Source organism: Rattus norvegicus, chromosome 7 (assembly GCF_036323735.1).
Source record: "Rattus norvegicus strain BN/NHsdMcwi chromosome 7, GRCr8, whole genome shotgun sequence".
NCBI lineage: Eukaryota > Metazoa > Chordata > Mammalia > Rodentia > Muridae > Rattus > Rattus norvegicus.
The window spans coordinates 132,749,151-132,771,588 of record NC_086025.1 but is presented as its reverse complement, the minus strand read 5'-3'; the positions used below and the strand labels follow the sequence as shown (position 1 = coordinate 132,771,588).

The window sequence follows — 22,438 nt, the reverse complement described above, 5'->3', positions numbered from 1 at the left end:
CCTAGCACTATTATCTGTTTTGCTCAAGAATTGCAGTGTGGGCCTAAGGATATATAGGTAGGAGATCAAGTGCCTGCCCTGGGCTTTCTCTCCAGTACAGCACATGCAAAACCCAGAAGCAGGTACTACCTTTCAGCAGTGTGTGTGTGTGTGTGTGTGTGTGTGTGTGTGTGTGTGTGTGTGTGTAGTCCACAGTGAGCATGTGATCAATAGATATTCCCTGAATGGCTGGAAAGGGACTACTCATCTACACAGATACTCAAAGGGGGATTATCGGGAATATAGAGATTTCAGTATGAAATAGATATTTGCATTGACTCAGAGATGAGGATTCTCTGCCACCTCCCACCGTGTTGTGTGTGCTTAGTACTTTTCTATAGCTATAGCCTCTATCTTCCTTCCCTCATATGCACACTTAGGATCACTCTACCACAACATTTCTCTCTCTTTCCTTCAGTATTACATTGCTAGTTGAAAGCTGGAAGAGGGTTGGAGAGATGGCTCAGCGGTTAAGAGCACCCGACTGCTCTTCCAAAGGTCCTGAGTTCAATTCCCAGCAACCACATGGTGGCTCACAACCATCTGTAAAGAGATCCGATGCCCTCTTCTGGTGTATCTGAAGACAGTTACAGTGTACTTATATATAATAAATGAATAAAAATTAAAAAAAAAAAAAGAAACCTGGAAGAATGCTCTAAGTTAGATACGTTGTATCTTATTTTTGTTTGTTTTGTTTCTGAGACAGATAAGATCTCTCTCTTACTCAAGCTGCCTTCCCTCTTCCTGATTGTTGAGATTACAGGCATGAACAACTGCTCTGGATTTTTAAGCTCAACTTTGATATAAAATTGTTTAAACTTGATATCCAGCTCCTTGAGTATTTGTTAAATACCGATACACCAAGTCTAGGTAGACTAATTACTTGGGGTATGCCATTGCAATAGAAGCTTCAGTTGCTAGAAGACAGTTACTTTGTGAATCATGCAGAACATAGGTGAGCACTTTCATTTTGTTTATTTGTCATCTCAGTCCTGTCACTTCAAGCAGCTTCACTAGGGTGTCCAATGCTACCTTCCAGATAGCATGTCCTGTGGCTAGGAACTGAGAAGGCTTACTGCCGGCCTGTTATGTGTGACCTATTCTCTGAGGTGGGAGTCTCGTTATATAGCCTTGGCTTGCTTAGAACTTGATATGTAAAATGAACAGGCTGGCCTCAAACTCAGGGATCTCCTCTGCTGTCAGAGTGCTTGGGTTAAAGGCGTGCACCACCACAACTTGTTGGCATATTTTTTAAGCCTGTCTTCTCTCTGCCCCCACCACAGAGTTTCTCTGTGTCCTGGCTGTCCTAGAACTTACTCTATAGACCAGGCTAGCCTTGAACTCACCCTATCTCTACCTCCCCAGTGCTGGAATTAATGATGAATATGCCCAGCTTTTTCCTGTTTTCTCCCTCTTATGAAATCTTGGTGTCTCTACTACATAGCACACACACACATCCACCCAACCAGTTTTCCTCATGTCTACTAAGTGTAGCTCCCCCAACCGCTCAACCCCCCATAGCCCTGGCTTTCCTGGAACTTGCTTTGTAGACCAAGCTGGCTTAAGAGATTTCTCTCCTAGGTGCTATATCAAAGGCATGCACCACCATGCCCAGATCTAAATGCAGCTTTAATTTTCTTTTTTTTTTTTTAAGATTTATTTATTTACTGTATATAAATACACTGTAGCTGTCTTCAGACACACCAGAAGAGGGCATCAGATCTCATTACAGATGGTTATGAGCCACCATGTGGTTGCGAGGATTTGAACTCAGGGCCTCTGGAAGAGCAGTCCATGCTCTTAACCACTGGGCCACCTCTCCAGTTCTTGTTTTGTTTAAATAAGTAGCCTGGCTGCCTCTTCTCCTTGTCACATCATGTTAGCCCAGAATTAAAGTCCCCTAGAGACTAGCCTCTGAGAGGAATAGCCATGGAAGCTGATTAGTTAGAAGGAGTACAGCCCAAGCCACTGCTCCCTGCATTTGTTCTTGTGAGCATTATTGAATTGCAAATCATAGAATTAAATGGCATTTGCACATCTGCAGGGCGAGGTTGGAAAAAATGGTCACATGGCTCCATCTTAGTTCCTGAGAGTCAAAAGCTCCCTGTCCCTGCTCACTCTGTAAAACCTTCCCTCCACAGGTTTGTTTTTTTTTTTTTTTTTTTGGTTCTTTTTTTCCGGAGCTGGGGACTGAACCCAGGGCCTTGCGCTTCCTAGGCAAGCGCTCTACCATTGAGCTAAATCCCCAACCCCCCTCCACAGGTTTTTTTCTGCACAGTAGATGTTGGTATTCTGCAGACAACTCTATATTGTTGTCTTAGTTAGGGTTTTCACTGCTATGAAGAGAAGCCATGACCCAGGCAACTCTTATAAGGACAGCATTTTATTGGGGGCTGGCTTACAGGTTCAGAAGTTCAGTCCATTATCATCAGTGCATGGCCACATCCAGGCAGGCATGGTGCTGGAGGAGGTGAGAGTTCTACACATCATCCAGAGGAAGCCAGGAGCAGACTGTCAGGCAGCTAAGAACAGGCTCTCAAAGCCCACCTCCTAATAGTGTCAATCCCTGGGTCAAACCATCACATTCTACCTTGGTCCCATTCAAGTGCATGAATCTATGGGGGCCATACCTAGGCATTGCCTAATACAAAATATGTTTAGCCCAACTTCAAAAGTCCCATTGTCTGTAACAGTCTCCACAATGTCAAAAGTCTCTTCTGAGATTCATGCAATCTCTAAACTATAATCCCTTAAGAAATCAAAATCAAGGGCTGGAGAGATGGCTCAGTAGTTAAGAGCACTGACTGCTCTTCCAGAGGTCCTGAGTTCAAATACCAGTAACCACATGGTGGCTCACAATCATCTGTAATGAGATCTGATGCACTCTTCTGGTGTGTCTGAAGACAGCTACAGTGTAAATAAATCTTTTTTAAAAAAAGAAAAAGCAAAAGCAAAAGGCAGATATCTTACCTCCAGCATCACAGGATACAAATTACCATTCCAAAACCTCATGGTGAGGAAATACTGGGCCAGAGCAAGACCAAAAGCCAGCTGGGCAAACTCCAAACTTAGCATCTTCATGTCTGATATCAAAGTGCTCCTCAGATCTCTAAGTTCTTCATCTTTATTGACTGCAACAAACTTTCTCTTGGGCTAGTTCTACTCCCCATTAGCAGTTTTCCTCAGCAGGTCTTCCACAGCTCTGACATCTCTTAACATCTTGGGGCCTCCAAGGCAACTTCAGCCTTACAGCTTCTTGTTCCAATGTCTGTGATCTACACACAATGTCCTGGGCTTCTCCAAAGAGTTTGGGTAACTTCTTCAGCTCTGCCCTCTGTAGCACTCTAGGTTCTGGTTGACTCCACTCCACTCCTGCTGCAGTTCTTGGTGGTCATCCCGTGATACTGGCATCTCTAATACGCTGGGGTCTTCTGCTGCAACTAGGCTTCACTAATAGCCTCTCTTAGGTTCCCTCTGTGGTGCCACACCTCAGTTTCTTTGCATAACCCCTTCAGTCCTGGGCTATCAACTGCAACTGAGGCTGCACCTTCACCAATGGTCTTACCTGGCCTCTGACTGTGCAAAAAGCCTTAGCTGCTCACCATAACCTCTTCATACCTTCAAACAATACTGGGCAACTTTTACACGTTACCAGATCCATCTACTAGCATGAGGCACAACCTTGGTTATCTCTGGAACACAGTTTCTCTGTGTTCTCAGAACACACTTCCCAGATTTTACCTCAGTGATGCTGTGTGCCCCCGCCCCCACAACCCCCTGGCTGGGACATGGCTCCTTGTCCTATTACATCATCACCAGCTTTCTGTTTTCCAACTCCTTCACTGCCTGAGCTTGGCTGTTCTGGAGCTTGCTCTGTAGATTTGCCTGAATTCACCAATCTGCAGGGCTCTGCTGAATGCTTTAATCCCAGCTTTTCATGGCCATGATTCCTCAAGATCTGGATCACAGGTTTGCCCCCACCCCGCTTTTTCTGTATTGTACTTCATTCCAGATTAAAGGTTCAAATGAAACCAATAACCAGATCATAATAGTTCTTAGATATGACTATCCTATCTGCAACTGGAGAATCCTAAATTCAGCTATGTGGGATCTTGTCCTAAGGTCACCATTCCCTTAATTTCATTTAATGTCCTTGAACACAGGATTTAGTTGCACTCCACTTTCTGGCACCCCTTTACTCTTTGAATCATACGTTTTGTATTTTTCCTTTCTATGCTTGCTCCATTTCATTAAAGTGCTCTTCATAAGAGTGAACTTTAGTAACCACACAACAGGATTTACACCAGGCATGAATGCCTTTGTCAAAGAGTAAATAAATCTCTTCACCTTAGCCTCAGGCAAACTCTTTCAACAATAGCAAAAAGCAGCCACATTCTTCACCGAAATATCATAAGATCAGTCTCTTAGCCACATACTAAAATTCTCCTTTGAAACCTGTAGAGCCCAGCTTCAACAGTTAAATCACTCAGCAACAAAGTCTTCCGTATACGTGCTAGGATAGCCCATTAAGCCCCACTTAAAGCATTCCATTGCTTTCCAAATTGCCAAAATCCATATTCTTCCCAAGAAAAGCATGCTCAGGCCTATCACAGCAATACCCTAGTCCCTGGTACTAACTTCTGTCTTAGTTCGAGTTTTATTTCTGTGAACAGACACCATGACCAAGGCAACTCTCATAAGGATAACATTTAATTAGGCCTGGCTTACAGGTTCAGAGGTTCAGCCCACTGTCATCATTGGGGAACATGGCAGTGTCCAAGCAGTCCTGGCACTGGAGGAGCCGGGAGTTCTACATCTTCATCCAGAGGAAGCCAGGAGCAGACTGTCCTCAAGCAGCTAGGGGAGGGTCTCAAAGCCCATCCCTGTGGTGACACTTCCTCTAACAAGTGTCACCTCCTAATAGTGCCACTCCCTGGGCCAAGCATATTCCCACCAGCACAGTTGTCATGACTGGGACCAGGTTCTGATGTATCCCTAGAGACTGTGTGTCTGTCATTGAAAAGAAACGTGCTCCTTATTTTTTGCTGGCACCAAACCTTATTCAAAATAATGGTAGAATCTTGTAAATGGGTAAAGAAGAGGTTAACGAAAGAACAGAAACAGCAGTTGTACCTCCTTATAGAGTGGGATGGGGAGAGCTGCCTATTTTGAATTCCTCTCCAGAGATATTTTCAGGCAAACAAAATTTTACTTCTAAAGAATATAGACAGTTTTGACCATTTGTACTTGAATCTATTCCAGTTTTATCATTAGGGAAATTAACTGAGATGATACTGCAAAGGGAGTTAACTATTTCCAAAATCAAACAATGGCGCCAGTTTCCTAGGTAGAATAATTAGAATTCTATTGTCCAAACCAGCAATCACTACGTACTACATGTCTCTGAGGATTTCAAGTGTGAAGACTCAGAGCTGAGATGTAAAGTAATACACAGTACACCCTGGCTTTAAAACACCTCAGTCTTTACTTTTATTGAGGCAGGGTCCCTTGTGTCACAGGCAGGCCTCAGATGACCAGCCTGTCTGGTTTATAAGTCAAGGGCTCCCTTGGTGAGCACTTGAACAGCCGAGCTGCACGCTAGTCTACACTTTTTGCATGATTTACGTATTGATACCTTATACAGCTTTTGTCTTGTTTGACACAGGATCTCCTGTAGCCTAGGCTAAACTTAAACTCCTTATGTAGCTGAAGATGGCTGGCCTTGGACTCCTGCTTTCACTCCAAGAGTGCTAGGATTACAGGTGTGTACTATCAAATCAGGTTTAGCATTTTAGATTTGTCAAATAAAATCAATATAGTAAAAAACAACCCGATAGTGGCGGTACACTCCTTTACTCTACCACTTGGGAGGCAGAGGAAGCAGATTATTGTGAGTTCAATGCCAGCCTGATCTACAGATTGATTCCCAGGACAGCCAGGGCTACACAGCAAAATTCTGTTGGGGGAAATAAATGAATAATGTAAAAATAATGTTTTGGTGCTGATAGTGATAGCAGTTGTAGGTGGTTTGAGACAAGGTCTTACTTGGCCTCAAACTCGTAATTTTACTGCCTCTGCCTCCTGAATGCTGGAAGTGCAGTCGTAACCTTCTAGCTCTATTTTTTATAAAAGATGTATTCATTTATTTATTTATTTATTATATATAAATACACTGTAGCTGTCTTCAGACACACTACAAGAGGGCAGCAGATCTCATTACAGATGGTTGAGCCACCATGTGGTTGCAGAGAATTGAACTCAGGACCTCTGGAAGAGCAGTCGGTGCTCTTACCCGCTGAGCCATCTCTCCAGCCCATAGCTCTGCTTTTGATCTCCTAAAAATTGTGGCTAGTAGGAGCTGAAGAAATGGCTCAGTGGACCCAAGTTGGGTTCCTAGCACCCATACTAAGTGACTTACAATCACTTGTAACTCCAGCCCCAGGGGACCTAATGCCCTGGCCTCTATTCACATCTGTGCTCAGGTGTATAGTTAAAAATAAGTAGCAATAAATGAAGTTTGTCTATTAAAAATTTTACTCCTGTGCCTCATAAGTTTATTATCAGTACATTTATCTGTTGTGTTTGGAGTGTGTCTGTGTATGCTCCTGTGCAGGTGTGTGCATCCTTAAAACACTTGTGGAGGTCAGAGAATAACTTCGTTCTTTTTGAAAGTCTCTCTATGGGGGTTGGGGATTTAGCTCAGTGGTAGAGTGCTTGCCTAGGAAGCACAAGGCCCTGGGTTCGGTCCCCAGCTCCGAAAAAAAAAGAAAAAAAAAAAAAAAAAAAAAAAGAAAGTCTCTCTATTTAGCCCTGACTGTCCTGAAACTTCCTATGTAGACCAGGTTAGCCTTGAACTCACAGCTGCCTCCTGAGTGGGGGACAAAGGCAGGCACTACTACATCCAGCTTAGAGGACAATGTTGTTTGGTTTGGTTTGGTTTGGTTTTGGTTGGTTTGGTTGAGACAGTGTTTCTCAGGCTGACATTGAAACTCAGAGATCCACTTGCCTCTGCCTTCCAAGTTAACAAAAGATGTGAGTTATTATTTGGGTTCTGGGAACCAAAAATGGGTCTTCTCTGAGAACAGCAAGTTCTCCTTACTGCCTAGCCATCTATAGCTCAGTTTTCACAGTCTGGAGACACATACCTTCAATCCCAGCATCAAAAGCAGAGGCAAAGCCTGCCTGATAACAGTGAGTTCTAGGGCAGCCAGGGCAGTGGAGAGGCCTTACCTCAAGCACATAAAAACCAGGCATGCTGACATACATTATCTTATCATTAAGGATGGAGGCAGGGGGAACCAAAGAGCCCAAGCTCCAACCCCCACTGCCAAAAGTAGTAAGGAATCTAATCAACGCTGCCAAGTAGTGGAGTGGATCAAAGACTGACAAGATCAAAACCTCCGTTTGTCTGTTTGTTCGTCTTTTGTGTTTGTTTTATGGGACATGGTCTCTCTGTGTAGCTCTGGCTGGCTTAGAACTTGCTATATAGGCCTGGCTGGCCTTAAGCTCTGAGATCTGCCTCCTGAGTGCTGGGATTAAAGATACACATCACCTAGTAACAAAATCAATATCTTAACAGTGAGCAGGCTGAATGATTTTTAATATGTCAATTGTCTCTGAATGATAAGTAACCAAATATTCTATTTTCAGTAATGTTTGATAGGAACTAACAGGTAACTGTTGCTCTGTATTTTTACTTTTTGTCTAAATCTGCTCAGTAGTTAATGATCTATAAACAAGTTTGCCAAGTATCATATACGCACAGAAAGCTGCACAGCTGAAGAGGGCAGAGAAAATAATCACATTCTGTGTTCTCTTGTAAACCCGGGATTTCTAATTAAGTGTGGTGACACAAGCCTGTAATCCCAGTACTCATAAGACTAAAGCAAGATCACAAATTTGAGGGTGGTCTAGGCTATAGAGTCTGTGTCCAAAATAAACCAACACTAGAGGTGGGGGGGAGGAATTAAAGAGGATGTTTCTTGTAGATTTTAGCTTGTGGGTGGCATCTGTCTTAGAAGTCTCCATCACAGGCACAGAGTGTCTCCCATTAAATCAGACGGTTGTGGTTGTTGTCTTTTTAGGGAAATCTCTGATCGTAGATTAAAGTTGGTTAACTTGGGGCTGGAGAGCTCTCATCAGTTAAGAGCACTTATTGTTCTTGGGGAGGTTCAGTTCCCAGCATTCACGTGGTGACTCAGCAGTCCGTCCCTGACTGCATTTCCAGGGACCTGACATACTTATCACTCCCTCAAGCACTAGGCATACACTTGCAGGCAAAGCACGCACACACAGAATAGAATTTTGGTTAACTTCATTTCTGATTCCTCAGTAGTCAGTGACATCCTGCTTTGATAATGCACAAAGTTGACCCAGGAAGTGCTTTGTCTTTAAAGGTGGAACTGCACCATCTAACAGGGATTTTTATGATGGAGTTTATTCATTCATTTGTTCACCCATTCACCTGAGCGGGGTCTCATTGCATAGACTGAGCCGGCCCAGAACTTGCTGTTGTAGTCCATTTCACTTCATGGATAGAGGAGTATGTCATTGGTCGTTGTTCTTCGTTTGCCTTGTTTGGCTGTCAGTGTCAGATGCTGCTCCTAAGGTCTCATAGGTTCCAGGCAATGCTTTCTACCACTGAGTTATGCTCTCCACCCCCACCACTCTTTTTTTCTTTTTTTTTTTTTTAACTTTTTATTTTGAGATGGGTCTTACTAAATTGCACAGGCTGGCTTTGATCTCATTCTGTAGTTCAGGTGGGTCTTGAACTTGTGACCATCCTGTCACAGTCTCTGTGGCGGTTTGAATAAAAAGGCCTCCCCCAACCCCCAACACCTGTAGGGAGTGGCATTATTAGGAGATGTGACCTTGTTGAGTAGGTGTTGGGGGATGGGCTTTGAGGTCTCAGAAGCTTTTTTTTTTTTCTTCCTTTTTTTCCAGAGCTTGGGACCGAACCCAGGGCCTTGCTCTTGCTAGGCAAGCACTCTACCACTGAGCTAAATCCCCAACCCCAAGGTCTCAGAAGCTCAAGCCAGGCCTAGTGGCTCAGTCTTCCTTCTACTGCCTTCTGATCCAGATGTGGAACTCTAGTCCTTCCCCACATTATGTATGCCTGTCCTGTGTACATGCCACCGTGCTTCCTGCCATGACTATAGTGGACTAAACCTCTGACTGTAAGCCAGCCTCAGTGAAATGTGTTCCTTCATCAGAGTTGCCATGGTCACAGTGTCTCTTTGCAGCAGTGAGCCCTAGCTGAGGCAGTTCTGCGTAGGTATGAGTACAATCCTGTGCTGCCATGCCTCGTCCAAAACCTGTTCATTCTTCAGCAACTGTTTACTAGAGAGGCTAACTATGATACATACTTCGAGGACAAAGTGTAAATAATCTGGCTTTAGAATATTTGCTAGCATTCCAAAAAAGGTTTGATCAAAAACCATACAGAAAACTACCACCCCCACTAAAATCATGGCTTCAGTCTTTAGTGGGGCAGCCATAAAGCCAACAGTTAAGGTGTAGTCAGTGTGGTAGGCCCAGCACACCTATAATCACAGCACTAGGGAGGTGGAGGCAGGAGGATCCAAAATTCAAGGCTTTCTGTTACATAGACTGTTGGTGGACTGCCTGAGACCTGTGGTGCAGGGCTGTTAAACCTGGAAAAGTGCACTTTAGTTCCGAATACAGGCGCAGAGTCTAGTGAAAGTTGTTTATAGAATATGAAGTATGATAAGACTTTTTTGAGACAGAACAATTTTTTGTTGTTTCCTTTCCATAATCTGTGCTTCACCTTGAAGCACGTGCACTGAGATGTGTAATCATGAAAGTTAAGCGGGGCTGCAGGGATGACTCAGCAGTAAGAGTGCCAGCCGTTCCTCCAGACCAGGTTTACATCCCAGCACCTAGCACACTTTTTTTTTTGGTTTTATCTTATTTTTGGCCAGGCAGTGGCGGCACACGCCTTTAATCCCAGCACTTAGGAAGCAGAGGTAGGCAGAGGTAACCATGTCTTGAAAAATCATTAAAAAAAAAAAAAAAAAAGAAAGAAAGAAAGAAGCTAAGTAAGGGTGGGATAAGCAACTTGAGAGGGAAGGAGGGTTGTGGGCTGGTGAGCTGGCTTAGCCTGGTACCCTCTCCCCTCTTACCCTACTGAGCCATTGCTGCCCCTTGTGTTTTCCTGCCTTTTGTTTGTTCTGCTCTGTTATCTTGTGAGCATGAACAACTTATGTTAGCTCTACCTCTAGAGAAGGCCGCCCCCCTCCTTTAGCCATTGTTAACTGTCTGTGGCTCCTCAGTGTACCTTCCCTTGTTGTTTTGAGATAGGGTTTCATTGTGTAGTTTTGGCTGGCCTTGCTCTGTAGACCAGTGTGGCCTTGAACTCACAGATCTACCTGCCTCTCGAGTGCTGGGATTAAAGGTGTGTTACCACTGCAACCCTTTATTCTTGTTATACAACCACATTCACCCTTGCAGATCTAACTCTCACCTTCTTTTCACTCAAGTTCATATACACCCTTCTTCTTGCTGCCCCATTACTGCACCAAGTGTAGCTGCCTTCTGAATAGTGGTATCCATTTGACATTCAGCACACATCAGCAGATCGATCACTCACAAATGCTTGTCTTATTGTCTGTTTGGTAGATAACATAATTAACCTAGTGATCCCAAAGTTTCCTAGCCCCATAGAGCATTCTTGAGAGCCAGAATAGGTGTCTCAGTGTACTAGCCTATTTGTATGGCTTAAAACAAATCATCAATTAAGAAGCAGTCTGGACTTTAGATATTCCCGGATAACTCACATCCAGCACTGATGATAGAACCAATCATAGACGTAATAGAAGTGTTAGTGTCAAGAAGCAAAGTAGTAGGTTGTTATACTGACTCACCTGCTCAGGTGTTAATAGAGGAAGGGCAAAATGTAGTCATCCCCACAGTGCAGGTATACCTCACCTTCAGGCTGATCCACTAGACTTCCATCCTGAAGTAGTTAGTGAGAAGAACAGCTTTCAGGCGAGGCATGGTGGCCTGCTGCCCCATGCCCACTTCTCCTTCCTGGTAGCCAGGCCCATTGCACACCAAGCTGGACTGGAGGAAGGGAAGCTTAGCTGGTCTTGGGGTGGGTGCAGTATAGGATCTCAGTCTGCCCTGAGTATGCAGGCAGCAAACACACCTGGAACAGCTTTGGAGAACTGGCCTGTTTATTGGGGTGGAGAGGTGGCCAGGGTCTCTACAGCAAGGTCCGTGTGGCTGTATACCATTGGCCAGGGCAGAGGTGGGGGGAAAACACTGGACAGTCTTATAAGATCGACAAGGAGTGAAGCCTGATAAGTGTCAGGGTAATCAATTCTTTATTAGGGTTGATGATGGGGGAGCTGGTTTTATAGTGCCAAGTTGTAAGCGGGTAGGTAGCCAATTCCTGCTGTCCTCACGTTTAAGATATCCAGAGTTAAAACTTCCTCCACACTTCTTCCATAACCCTGGGCCATTACAATCCCACAGTGGCTCACAGTTATAATCTTATAATCAAGAGACCAACAAGAGGATTGCTGTGAATTCTGTGCCGGCAAGATCCTGACTCAACCACCTTACCAACCCCCTCACCCACAATACTTTTCAGGCTAAGGAGATAGCTCAGCAGGTAAAAGTTCTGGCTGCACAACCTGAGTTCAGATCCTCAGAATCTAAATAAAAGCCGGACCCAGTGTCCCTGCGTGTCCCATGGTAGAGGAGATGGGAGGTGGAGGCCAGAGAGTCACCGGAAGCTGGTAGGCCATCTAGCCTGGCTTATACAATAGTGAACAGAAGAAACTCTGTCTTAAACAAGGTGGGCTGTCCCCTGAGGCCACCTCTGATAGCCACACAGAAGAAATAGCTCCCATAGACTACTCACTGCCTGCTGTAAGGAGTAATTTCAACAGTTGGGAGCAAATTACCAGCCTGAGATACGCGTCACGACCCTGCCTCAGCAACAGTGAAGGTCATTCAGGGTCTTAAACGGGATTTTACTTACGTGAATAAGGTCTACTGATGTGTACTGCTACAGAAATTAAAAACTTTTAAATGTAACATACATTTAATAGTTAAAATAATAATGAGCTTGCTACATGGTAATATAACATCTTGTAAAAATAATTTTTCCAAACTAAGAAGAAGAGTAATTTGATAGCTTTGTCTGCTCACTGTCTGGCAGGTCTGTTCTCACGTTAGCTCTGCATCCATTCTGTCACAGTTGGATATGCCAAGTAGCTGTGTAGTTTCATTGTAAACCGATGGGAGAAAAGAATTGTTACAAGCTCATGGAAGTACTATGAAGGCAGTTTTGGCTTTATAGACCTTCTGAAGGATACAAATTCTGGGTCAGTAAGATGGCTCATTAGATAAAGGTACTTGCCTCCAAGTCCCACTGTCTGTCCCAGTTTGATCTCTGGGACTCACATGGTCAAAGGAGAAAACTTCCACATACTAATAAAATAAAGTCACTTTTTAAAAAGTGTTTGTTTTGACCAGACTATGGTTGTGCATGCCTTTAATCCAAGCACTCTGGAGGCAGAGGCAGATGGATCTCTGTGGGTTCAGGACCAGCCTGGTCTACAGAATGAATTTGGGGACAGCCAGGGCAAAACAGAGAAACCATATCTGGAAAAACAAACAAAAAGTATATATAAGTGCACTGTGTGTGTCAGAGTCCCTGGAGCTGGGGTCCCAGGTGTCTGCACCCACTCAGTATGGTGCTAGGAAATGAGCTTGGATCCTCTGGAAGAGCACACAGCAGAGGATCTCACTGACGCGGAAACTGACCGGTAGGCCAGTAGGCTGTCTAGAAAGCCCTGGAGATCCTGCTGTCTCTGCCTCCCCAGTGCTGGGGTTACAGGTGCAGCATCACACCTGCTGTTGGTTTGTTTTTCTTTACTGTAGATCAGAGGGTCTGCACACGTGCAAGGCACACACTTTACTGAGTGCACTATCTCCCCAGCCACAGGGTCCTCTCCCCTCCCTTCTCTCTTTCTCAAAAACAGGGTTTCCCTAGGTAGCCCTGTGTGGCTTTGGAACTTGTTTTGTAGACCAGGCTGGCTTCATGGTTTTCCACTGAAACTCTGAACTAATGAGGGTAAGAAATGAACTGTGTTAGCTCTAGGATCCCGAGTCCATCCCAAGGTCAGATAAGAAGAATGATAAGATCTCAGCTTTACCTGTGAGTGAAGTAGACTTCTTGCTCCGCCTCGCTGAGTGTGTCAGTGAAAAACCCAGATTGAGACTGTGTTTGTAGTGGGAATGACAGTAGACATGTGCCTGGAGCACAGGGTCTTCATGGGCATGGGCATGAGCTTCACAGGCACAGGCCACCACTCACAGCAGAGCCTCATCCAACTAAGCCCTGCTCTCAGTCCTGCTGTACACCTAGGGATGAACACTGAACCCCTGATTCCTCGGCCTTCCCCTCCCCATGCTGGGGTTACAGGTGTGCAGTACTAAGGATCAAGCCCGGGGCTTCACACTTAATAGGCACACTATTACCAATGGAACTACTTCTGTCCTGAAGTCATTAAAGCCACTGTTAATGAGTGTTTACTATCAGGTGCCAGACTAGCTGTACATCGCGTCATTCCGTCTTTAAAATAATCCTGTGAAGTGACTTGGAGGGAAAGGGCACTTGCTGCCCAGTTTATCATCCTCAACTCAATCTCTAGAATTTACATGACGATGAACTCTTATTCCCACAAGTTTCATCTCACCCTCCCTCACACGTGAGCATATATATAGCACAGGAGTATATATATCTACACACACACACACACACACACACACACACACACACACACACACGTACGTACGTACGTACGTACGCTAAATAAATGTTTAAAAAATTTTAAACATTTTGAGCTGGTTGTGGTAAAGGACTTTAATCCCAGCACTCAGAGACAAAAGCAGATGGGTCTCTGGTTTTGAGGCCAACCTGGTGTCATAATTTCAGGTCAGCCAGGGACACACAGGAGACCCTGCCTCAAAAACAACAGCCATAAAACCTTGGTTCAGATGGAGACAGCTGAGCACTTAACCACTGCTCTTCCGAGTCCTGAGTTCAGTTCCCAGCAGCCACATGGTGGCTCACAACCGTCTGTGATGGGATCTGGTGCCCTCTTCTGGTGTGTGCAGAGGGCTGCAGACAGAGATGGCTCAGCATTTACCTCTCCCAGAGGAGCCAGCTGGGTTTCCTAGCATCTATGCTGGACGACTCACAGACTCTTGTAACTCCCAGTTCCAGGGGAGTCCAAAACATCTGGCTAAGTACACAGTGAAATAGCCATTGATTGATGTTGCTTGGTTCTGTAGGCATTTGACCTCCTTAAGGTCTTGGTTGACAATATCTAACTCCAGGTCTGAACTTATTTCACTGTGCCTTTGGGTTGAAGAAGGGACTTGGGTAAGGGGCTAATTTAGGAACCACAAAGGCTGTTTTCTGCTTTTGATCTTCATAACTTATGTGGCTAAGAGGATATGCCAGGGAACCTTTTGGTCTCTGATATGGTGTGGCTTCAAAAACAAGACGACTGCCTTGATTGTCCTTTTGAATGATTTTCAACCCCAGATCCAAACTGAGGTCTAGTAGAGCAAGAACAGGTTTCTCTAGACCAGTTAGTTACCCGACAGTCAATGAATATCACTGTTAGAGTTTCTGTTGCTGTGATAAAACTCTAGAGCCGATAGCAGCTTGCGGAGGAGAGTTTATATCAGCTTCCACTTAACACTTCACAGTCCAGCGCCGCGGGACGTCAGGGCAGGAACTCAGGCAGGAATCCAGAGGTAGGAGTTGATGGAGAGGCCATGGAAGAGTGCTGCTTCCTGGTTTACAGACCCTTATTAAATAAAAATATTGTCTAGTATTTGTGTTTATAAGGACTCTGAATATAAGCTGGAGGTTAAAATCTAGCAGCACCAGCTTGGAAATGAGTATTTACCACCTATGCTGAGAAAGCGGGCTATAGGTGTGGCTAAATCTGTACTCTAAGTAACTGTTTGTCTAAAGTTTTCATAGAAGATATGACTGCTTCTTTATAAGAGAAAATAGTAAAGTTACTTATTCTTAGCCCTCAAAGATAATTAATGCTGAACTGGGGGCTTAGTTCTGAGCCAGAGAGACAGCTCGGTAGATAACGGTCTTGAGGGCCTTCATTGACTCTCCTGGGTAGGGCAAGCACTTCTCCTGTCCCTCTTGTTCTGTTCCTGCAGTGAGATGGAGTAGCTCACAGGCCAGCTATATGCTCCCAGAGCAGCAAACAACGAAGGGACTCTGTCTCGAATAAGGTTGTCTCTTACCTCTAAGGGTGCCCTGGCACACTTGCACACACATCATATGTAGACCAAAGAGAAGAGGAAACTGCAGTCTGCCTTCTGTCTCTTCAGCACACATGGTATACATGCATGCATGCAGGCAAAACACCCAGACACATAAGATTACCTAGGTCTAAAAAAGAAGAGAACATCTGGCCCCAGATATTGCATAAAAAACATTTGAGGATGATTCAATCCCCAGCAATAAAACAAAATGACCTGGGGACAAAAGAGCTGGCTCAGTGGTAAGAGAACTAGCTGCCCTTCCAGAAGACCCAGGTTTGATTCCCAGCACTTACTGGTCCAGGGGTTCTAATCCATCTTCTGGCCTTTTTAGGCACTGCATGCACATGGTACACTAACATGCAGGCAAACACACACACACACACACACACACACATCTTTAATTTAAAAAAATTATCAAAAAAAAATCACCCTTACTCCCCAGGGACTAAATTGAGATATTGAGATGGGAGTCTCTCTTTGTACTATGGGCTAATGTTCAGTTCTCTGCCTCAGGACCCCCACCCCCTCCCAAGCATGGGACCATATGTATGTGCCACCACACTTGGCTTGGTCGTCTGATGGGAGGAAAATGAACACTTCACTTGTGACAGTATTTCACACTCGTCTTTATTATCGTTATTTGTGTCTGGGAAACGCTGTCTTACTGGCTCCCTAGTGCTAGAATTAAAGGCATGTACCACCTACTGCACCACCACACTGGAAATCCAACTCTTTTGTTTTGTTTTTGTTTTTCTGTTGTTACTTTTTGAGGCAGTATTTCTCTTTGTATCTCTGGCTGGCCTGGAACTTAGAGATCCAGCCACCCTCTGCCTGTGCTGAGATTAAAGGCATACCCCACCACACCAGGCCCACTCCATCATTGTTTTGTTTTGTTTTTGCTTTTTTGACAGGGTGTCTTTTTATAGCCATAGCTATCCAGGAAGTCATTCTAGACCAGGCTGGCCTCAAACTCACAGATTCTCTTACCTCTGCCTCTGGAGTACACCACCACTACCCAGCCCCAAATCTAACCTTTTCAAATAGTCTTCCCAGGAAGTGAGTCAGTGGCAGAATAGGAAACCAAATAACAAGTTTCTGTTACTAGTCTTGTGTTCCCACTTTTTTCTCATATTATTATACTAATCAGGACCCCTCTGTCATAGTAGCAAACTATATTTAGAATTGGACCTTGCGTTTTCTCTGTTACAGATTTATTGCTAAACCCTGTGCACTCCGTATTGGCATTGAAGACAGTGCTGTCTACCAGGTGGAATCCAATGTCACCCTTGAGAAGGTGTTCACATCTATCTCTAAGGTACGTAAGCAGGACAAAGACCACAGGAAGACTGCTCCATAGATGGGGAAATAGCATATGTGAGGAAGGTAAGTGTGGTTGTTTGAATAGGTATGGCCCCCCATAGATTCATGTGTTTAATGCTTGGTTAGAGGAGAGGAGCACTAATAGGAGGTGTGGCCTTACTGGAGATGGGCATGTGACCTTGTTAAAAGAAGCAAGGCCCTGGGTTCAGTCCCCAGCTCCGAAAAAAAAGAACCAAAAAAAAAAAAAAAGAAGCATGTCACTGCATAGATGGGTTTTGGAGCAATATGTATCTGGCTGCCTCCAGCACCGTGTCTGCCTACACGCTGCCATGCTTCCCACCATGATGGTCTGAGCCTCTGCAACTGTAAGCCAGCCCCAAGTAAACATTTTTCTTTATAAGAGTTGCCTTGGTCAGGTGTCTCTTCACATCAGTAAAACCCTTAGACAGAAGTTGGTACCAGGGACCAGGTTATTCCTGTGATAGGCCTGACAGCGCTTTTGTCTGGAGGAATGTGGATTTTGGCACTTTGGAAAACAGTGGAATGAATGCTTTAAGTGGGGATTAATGGGCATCCTCGTAAAAGCATGAAAGACAGTGATGCTGAGGGGATTTGAACTCTGGGGACCTGGCTCGAGAGGTTTCAGAGGAGAAGAGTTCTAATATGTTACTTAGAGATCATTCTTGTGATGTTTGTGAATGTGGCTTCTTTTTGTCCTCATCTGAAGAGTCTTCCTAGGCTAAGGAGAAGAGATTTAGATTAATTGCATTGACAAAGGAAATCTCAAAACTGCCTAGTGTAGACTCTCCTGTGGTTCCTGTGGTTCACTCTTATGAAGAGTGTTTTGTTCAAGTGTAATAGCAAGCTTAGAAAAAAAAAAAGTATGATTCAAGGGTTAAAGGGGTACCAGAAAGTAGAATGTGGCTAATGTGTTCAAGGATATTAAATGGAATTAGGGGAGTGGTGACCTAGGCAAGGTCCTACCTAGTATCAAAGTAACCCGGGATGGACTGTTAACAGCGATTCTTGGTTGTCAACTTGACTATATCTGGAATGAACTGCAATCTAGAATTTATAAAGATCTTGTGTAAGGAATTAGGGAACGGTTAGGTCTAGGCAAGGTGGTAAATACCTTTAATCCCAGGAGCCAGAGGTAAGCAGGTCTCTGAGTTCGAGGTCAGTCTAATACAGAGCAAGATCCAAGTAAAGAAAAGCTCAGGTCCAGGTCTGATGCTACACACCTTTTATCCCAGCACTCGGGAGACAAGCATGCAGATCTCTGAGTTCAAAGCCCACCTACAGAGCAAGCTCCAGAACAGCCAAACTCAGGCGGTGAAGGAGTTGGAAAACAGAAAGCTGGTGATGATGTAATAGAATAAGGGGGCCATGTTCCAACTCCTGCAAGAAGCAGAACTTGGCAGCTTCAGCCATGTGGCTCTGGCTTTGAAATCAAGAATGGAAGGGACTACTGGGACAACTGATACTTGTTAGCCGGAGCTAAGAAATTATCAATGATTAAGAAGAGATCAGCTTCACTAGGGTGAAATCTTCTGGGAAACGTCTTCTGAGAGCACAAAGAAAGCTCTGTCCTAGAGGTAGACCTTGTCGCTGATGACCAGACTTGATGATAAGTGCGAGTCACCCACGTGGACTGGTTTTGAAGGCATGAAGGGGTCATGAAAGTGCAGCGGAAGAGCCCAGTCTGTCAGAGATGCCAGGACCAAAGGATGATCACCAAGAACAGCAGCAACAGTGGAGTGGAGACTGCCAGATCCTGGAGTGCTACCGAGGGCAGAGCTGGATGAGTGACCCAAGCAAGCCCTTTGGAGAGCCCAGAAGATCATATGTGGATCCCAGACGTTGGAATGAGAAGCTGTTAAGTTGAAGTTGCCTTGGAGACCCCAAGATGTTGCAGATGCCAGAGCCATGGGACACCTGCTGAGGAAAGCTGCTAACAGGGAGTCGAGCCAGCTCAGGAGAAAGAAGTGTGTTGTAGTCAACAAAGCTAAAAGGAATTGGACGTCAGACATGAAGGTTCAGAGTTTAGTTTACCCAGCTGGTTTCCAGTTTTGCTTTGGTCCAGTTTTTCCTCACTGTGCTCTCTTCCCTACATTTTGGAACAGTAATGTATGCCCTGTGCCATGATCTATTGAATGTATGTGATCTGTTTTTGATTTTGATTTTAATAGAGGATTACAGTAAAGAGATTGTGTGGATCTCAGAACATTGAATTTTGAACTTTTAAACATTGCTAAGACTGCGATAGACTGTAGGGACTTTTGGAGTTGGAATAAGTGCGTTTTGCATTATGTTAGAGCTATAGGCCTATGGGGTTCAGGGAGTGGACTGTGGTTGCTTGAATAGGTATGGCCCCCATAGATTTATGTGTTTGAATGTTTGACCTATGGGGAGTGGCACTAATAGGAGTTGTGGCCTTATTGGAGGTGTAACCATATTAGAGGAGGTATGGTGTGTGGTTTTGTTAGAGGAAGCATATCACTGTGGGTGGGCTTTGAGGTAATATATATGCTCAAGCTCTGCCTAGTGTAGTCCCCTTCTGGCTGTCTTTGGATCAAGATAAAGAACTTCCGGCTCCTCCAGCACCATGTCTGCCTGCATGATGACTTGCTTCTCACCATGATGATGATAATTGACCGAACCTCTGAAACTGTAAGACAGTCCCAATTAAATGTTGTCTTTATTAGAGTTACCTTCATCGTGATGTCTATTCATAGCAATAAAACCCTAAGGCAGTAAGGATAGGAAGGGGTGACTCTTCACACCTAGGTGGTCTCTTCTGTCTCTCTGTAGAGAAGGTTAGCCTCTTGGGATACCTTTCAGCCAGAATCTCTAAACTGTAACATGGACTAGAGAGATGGCTCAGTGGTTAAGAGCACTGACTGCTCTTCCAGAGGTCCTGAGTTCAAATCCCAGCAACCACATCCATCTGTAATGAGATCTGATGCCCTTTTCTGGTGTGTCTGAAGAAAGCAACAGTGTACTCATGTAAAATAAATAAATAGGGGCTGGAGAGATGGCTCAGCGGTTAAGAGCACCGACTGCTCTTCCAGAGGTCCTGAGTTCAAATCCCAGCAACCGCATGGTGGCTCACAACCATCTGTAATGGGATCTGATGCCCTCTTCTGGTGTGTCTGAAGACAGCGACAGTGTACTTACATATATGAAATAAATCTTTAATAAATAAATAAATAAATCCTTAAATGTAACACTTTTAAATTTTAATCCTTCTTAGCATCTACCTCCATTCCTCGTCCCTAAACACGCATGCATCATGTCTTTTTTTAACTTTTTCTTGCTCCGGCTTTTAATCAGTATGCATGTGGTTCTAGTGGCCTTTGTGTTTTTTGGGTTTTGCTTTGTTTTTGTTGTAACATATATGTGTTTTGCCTGCGTGTGTGTAATGTACCCCATGTGTGTGCCTGGTGCTGTTGGGGGACAGCAGAGGACATTCAGGTCTCCTGGAACCTGAGTACAGATGGTTGTGAAGTTCCACATGTTGTGTTGGGCGTTGAACTTGGTCCCTCTGCAAGAGCAACAAGTGTCTTAACCAATGAGCCATCTCTGCAAGCTGTTTGTGTTTTTGTGTGTGAGTGTGTGTTTGTGTGTCTGTGTGTGTGCGCTTGTGCGCATGAGGTAAATGGAAATAGAATTGATGGTGCTAAGTATAAAGTGCTAAGTAAGCTTAGTTGCTTTAGAATTGCCATTCCATTCGAACTGTATGGGAGTCCCCAAGACATACAGAGTTTGACACTGGGCAAATGTTTGACTTTATTAAACTAACTGATGTTTTAATTAAGTTAATTAGAATTAAATGGCATCGTTAAAATGATTTGGAGGTAAAACAGAGAAAGCACTTGAAGCCACTGTGGCTGTCATCCTTTGCCGCTCAACTAGAGAGGGTTTTACCGGGGAATTGTGGAGAAGGCGTGTTCTAACTCTGGCCATACATGTGCAGTATCCTGATGAGAAAAGGCTGAAGGGCCTATCAAAGCAACTGGACTGGGATGTTCGAAAAATCCAATGCTGGTTTCGCCATCGGAGAAATCAGGACAAGCCTCCAACGCTCACTAAGTTCTGTGAGAGCATGTATGTGTCAGTGGGGACAGAGAACGAGAAGGGTGGGATACAACTGTTCTCTTTTGGGAAATCAGTTTACTATTAGGATAACAATGTCTGACTCTAATGCTCAGGGGTAATGGAAGTGGAGCTTACGTCCTAGTGCTTCTCAGCTAGAGCTCCTCAGTGAGCCAAGAGCAGCAGTGAGAAAGGGCGAACCTGGAAGCCTGCTCACTCACATGTATTTACTCCCCTGCTTGTCCCTGCCACTAAGGCAAGATGATTCCCTTCTGTTCCTTCTTGGCAAGTAGATGGAACTTTAATCCCCAGCATTTGGAGGCTGGCATTGGCTCTCCAGTTCAAGACCAGCCTGGTCTATATATCCAAATTCCAGGCCAGCCATGATTACATAGTGAAACCCGTCTGCCTACCCTTTTTTATTTAAAGTGACCTGGAGAGTTGGCTCAGTAGTTAAGTGCGCTTAATACACTAACAGAGGGTGAAAGCTTCCTTCCTTCCCCACATCAGGGAGCTCCTAACAACCCTCTGTAACTCCAAGTCCAGGAGATCTGAAGCCTCTCGTCTCCTTGGGTACCTGCCCTCAGACACACACACACACACATACACACACACACACACACACACACACACACACACACACCAACTCCTGCATTTAAAAGTTAATGATACAATATATCTGTTTTTAAAAAGCCTGGGAGTGAGTTCCATTGAGTGCATTTAGATAGGTGGGCATGTATACCCTGCCCACTGTGACAGAATAGTGCCAGCTCGCTCTATATTTAAACTTTGTGGGAAGTTTTCCTTTGCTGAAGAATGCTGTACCTGAAATCAGAGATTTAATTCTCTCAAAATGGCTATTAGTCACTGCCGTGCAATTTAAAAACTGGGAACTGTGAAGGGTCTAATAGGCGAGTGTATTCTTGTGGGACTCTATTCTAAACAGAGGCTCAAAGCTGATGCTGGCTTTCTAGAGGACAGTTGTCCTAGTATACTGTCTTTATTTTCCCTAGCTGGAGTTTCCCCCCTTTGGAGTAGACATTTAAGTAACCTCTATTCTTTGCTCATCCAGGTGGAGATTCACTTTCTATTTTTGTATCTTCTGCTACGGAGTCAGATTTCTCTGGTCGGTGAGTCTGAACTCTCTGTCCTCTCACTGGGTTTTAGCCATGTCGAGATGCCTGGGTTCCTGAAGCGAATATAAAATGGCTTCAGCTGTTTGTGCCTCTATTGAGGTAAGGCTGCCCTTGAGCCTCAGCCTCAACCTCAGGGATGACAGGTGTGTGCCGGCACCACTCCAGCAGAGGGCAGTGTTTCCCTTAGGTTTTCTATTGCCGTGCCCAGTGCAGTTTACATACTAACCATCATCTTCTACCGTGGGTTTCACTTCACTAACTTCAAGACCCCACTGTCAGACTAGTCAGACTAGTATGTAATGACTTACAGAGCACTGAGAAAATTACTGTTCTAACGAGAGGAAATGAGGTTGCTGACCACTCATTTGGTTTATTCTGAGATGCAGTCTCTGTGTTGCCCTGGATCTAAGTGATTCACAAGCTTCTCCCTCCAAAGCACTGGGATAAAAAGTGTGGGCTACCACGCATGCCTCACCTTAATTTTTGCGACAGGCTTTCTCAGTAGACCTGCAGCA

General features: G+C 44.6%; 1 protein-coding gene across 6 annotated transcripts in view; it reads left to right on the top strand.

The window, feature by feature from the left end:
- Cers5 (ceramide synthase 5) overlaps positions 1-22,438 on the top strand; it is a 38,087-nt gene that overhangs the window by 5,332 nt on the left and 10,317 nt on the right. For 3 of the 6 annotated variants that reach the window (NM_001108993.1, XM_006257374.5, XM_063264071.1), the window contains exons 2-4: positions 16,582-16,687; positions 20,669-20,799; positions 21,860-21,917. In NM_001108993.1, the coding sequence (NP_001102463.1) occupies positions 16,582-16,687; positions 20,669-20,799; positions 21,860-21,917 (295 nt within the window). Of the gene's footprint in view, positions 1-16,581; positions 16,688-20,668; positions 20,800-21,859; positions 21,918-22,438 lie in introns of those variants that run through there. The other 3 variants (XM_063264069.1, XM_006257375.4, XM_063264070.1) reach the window with 2 other exon arrangements.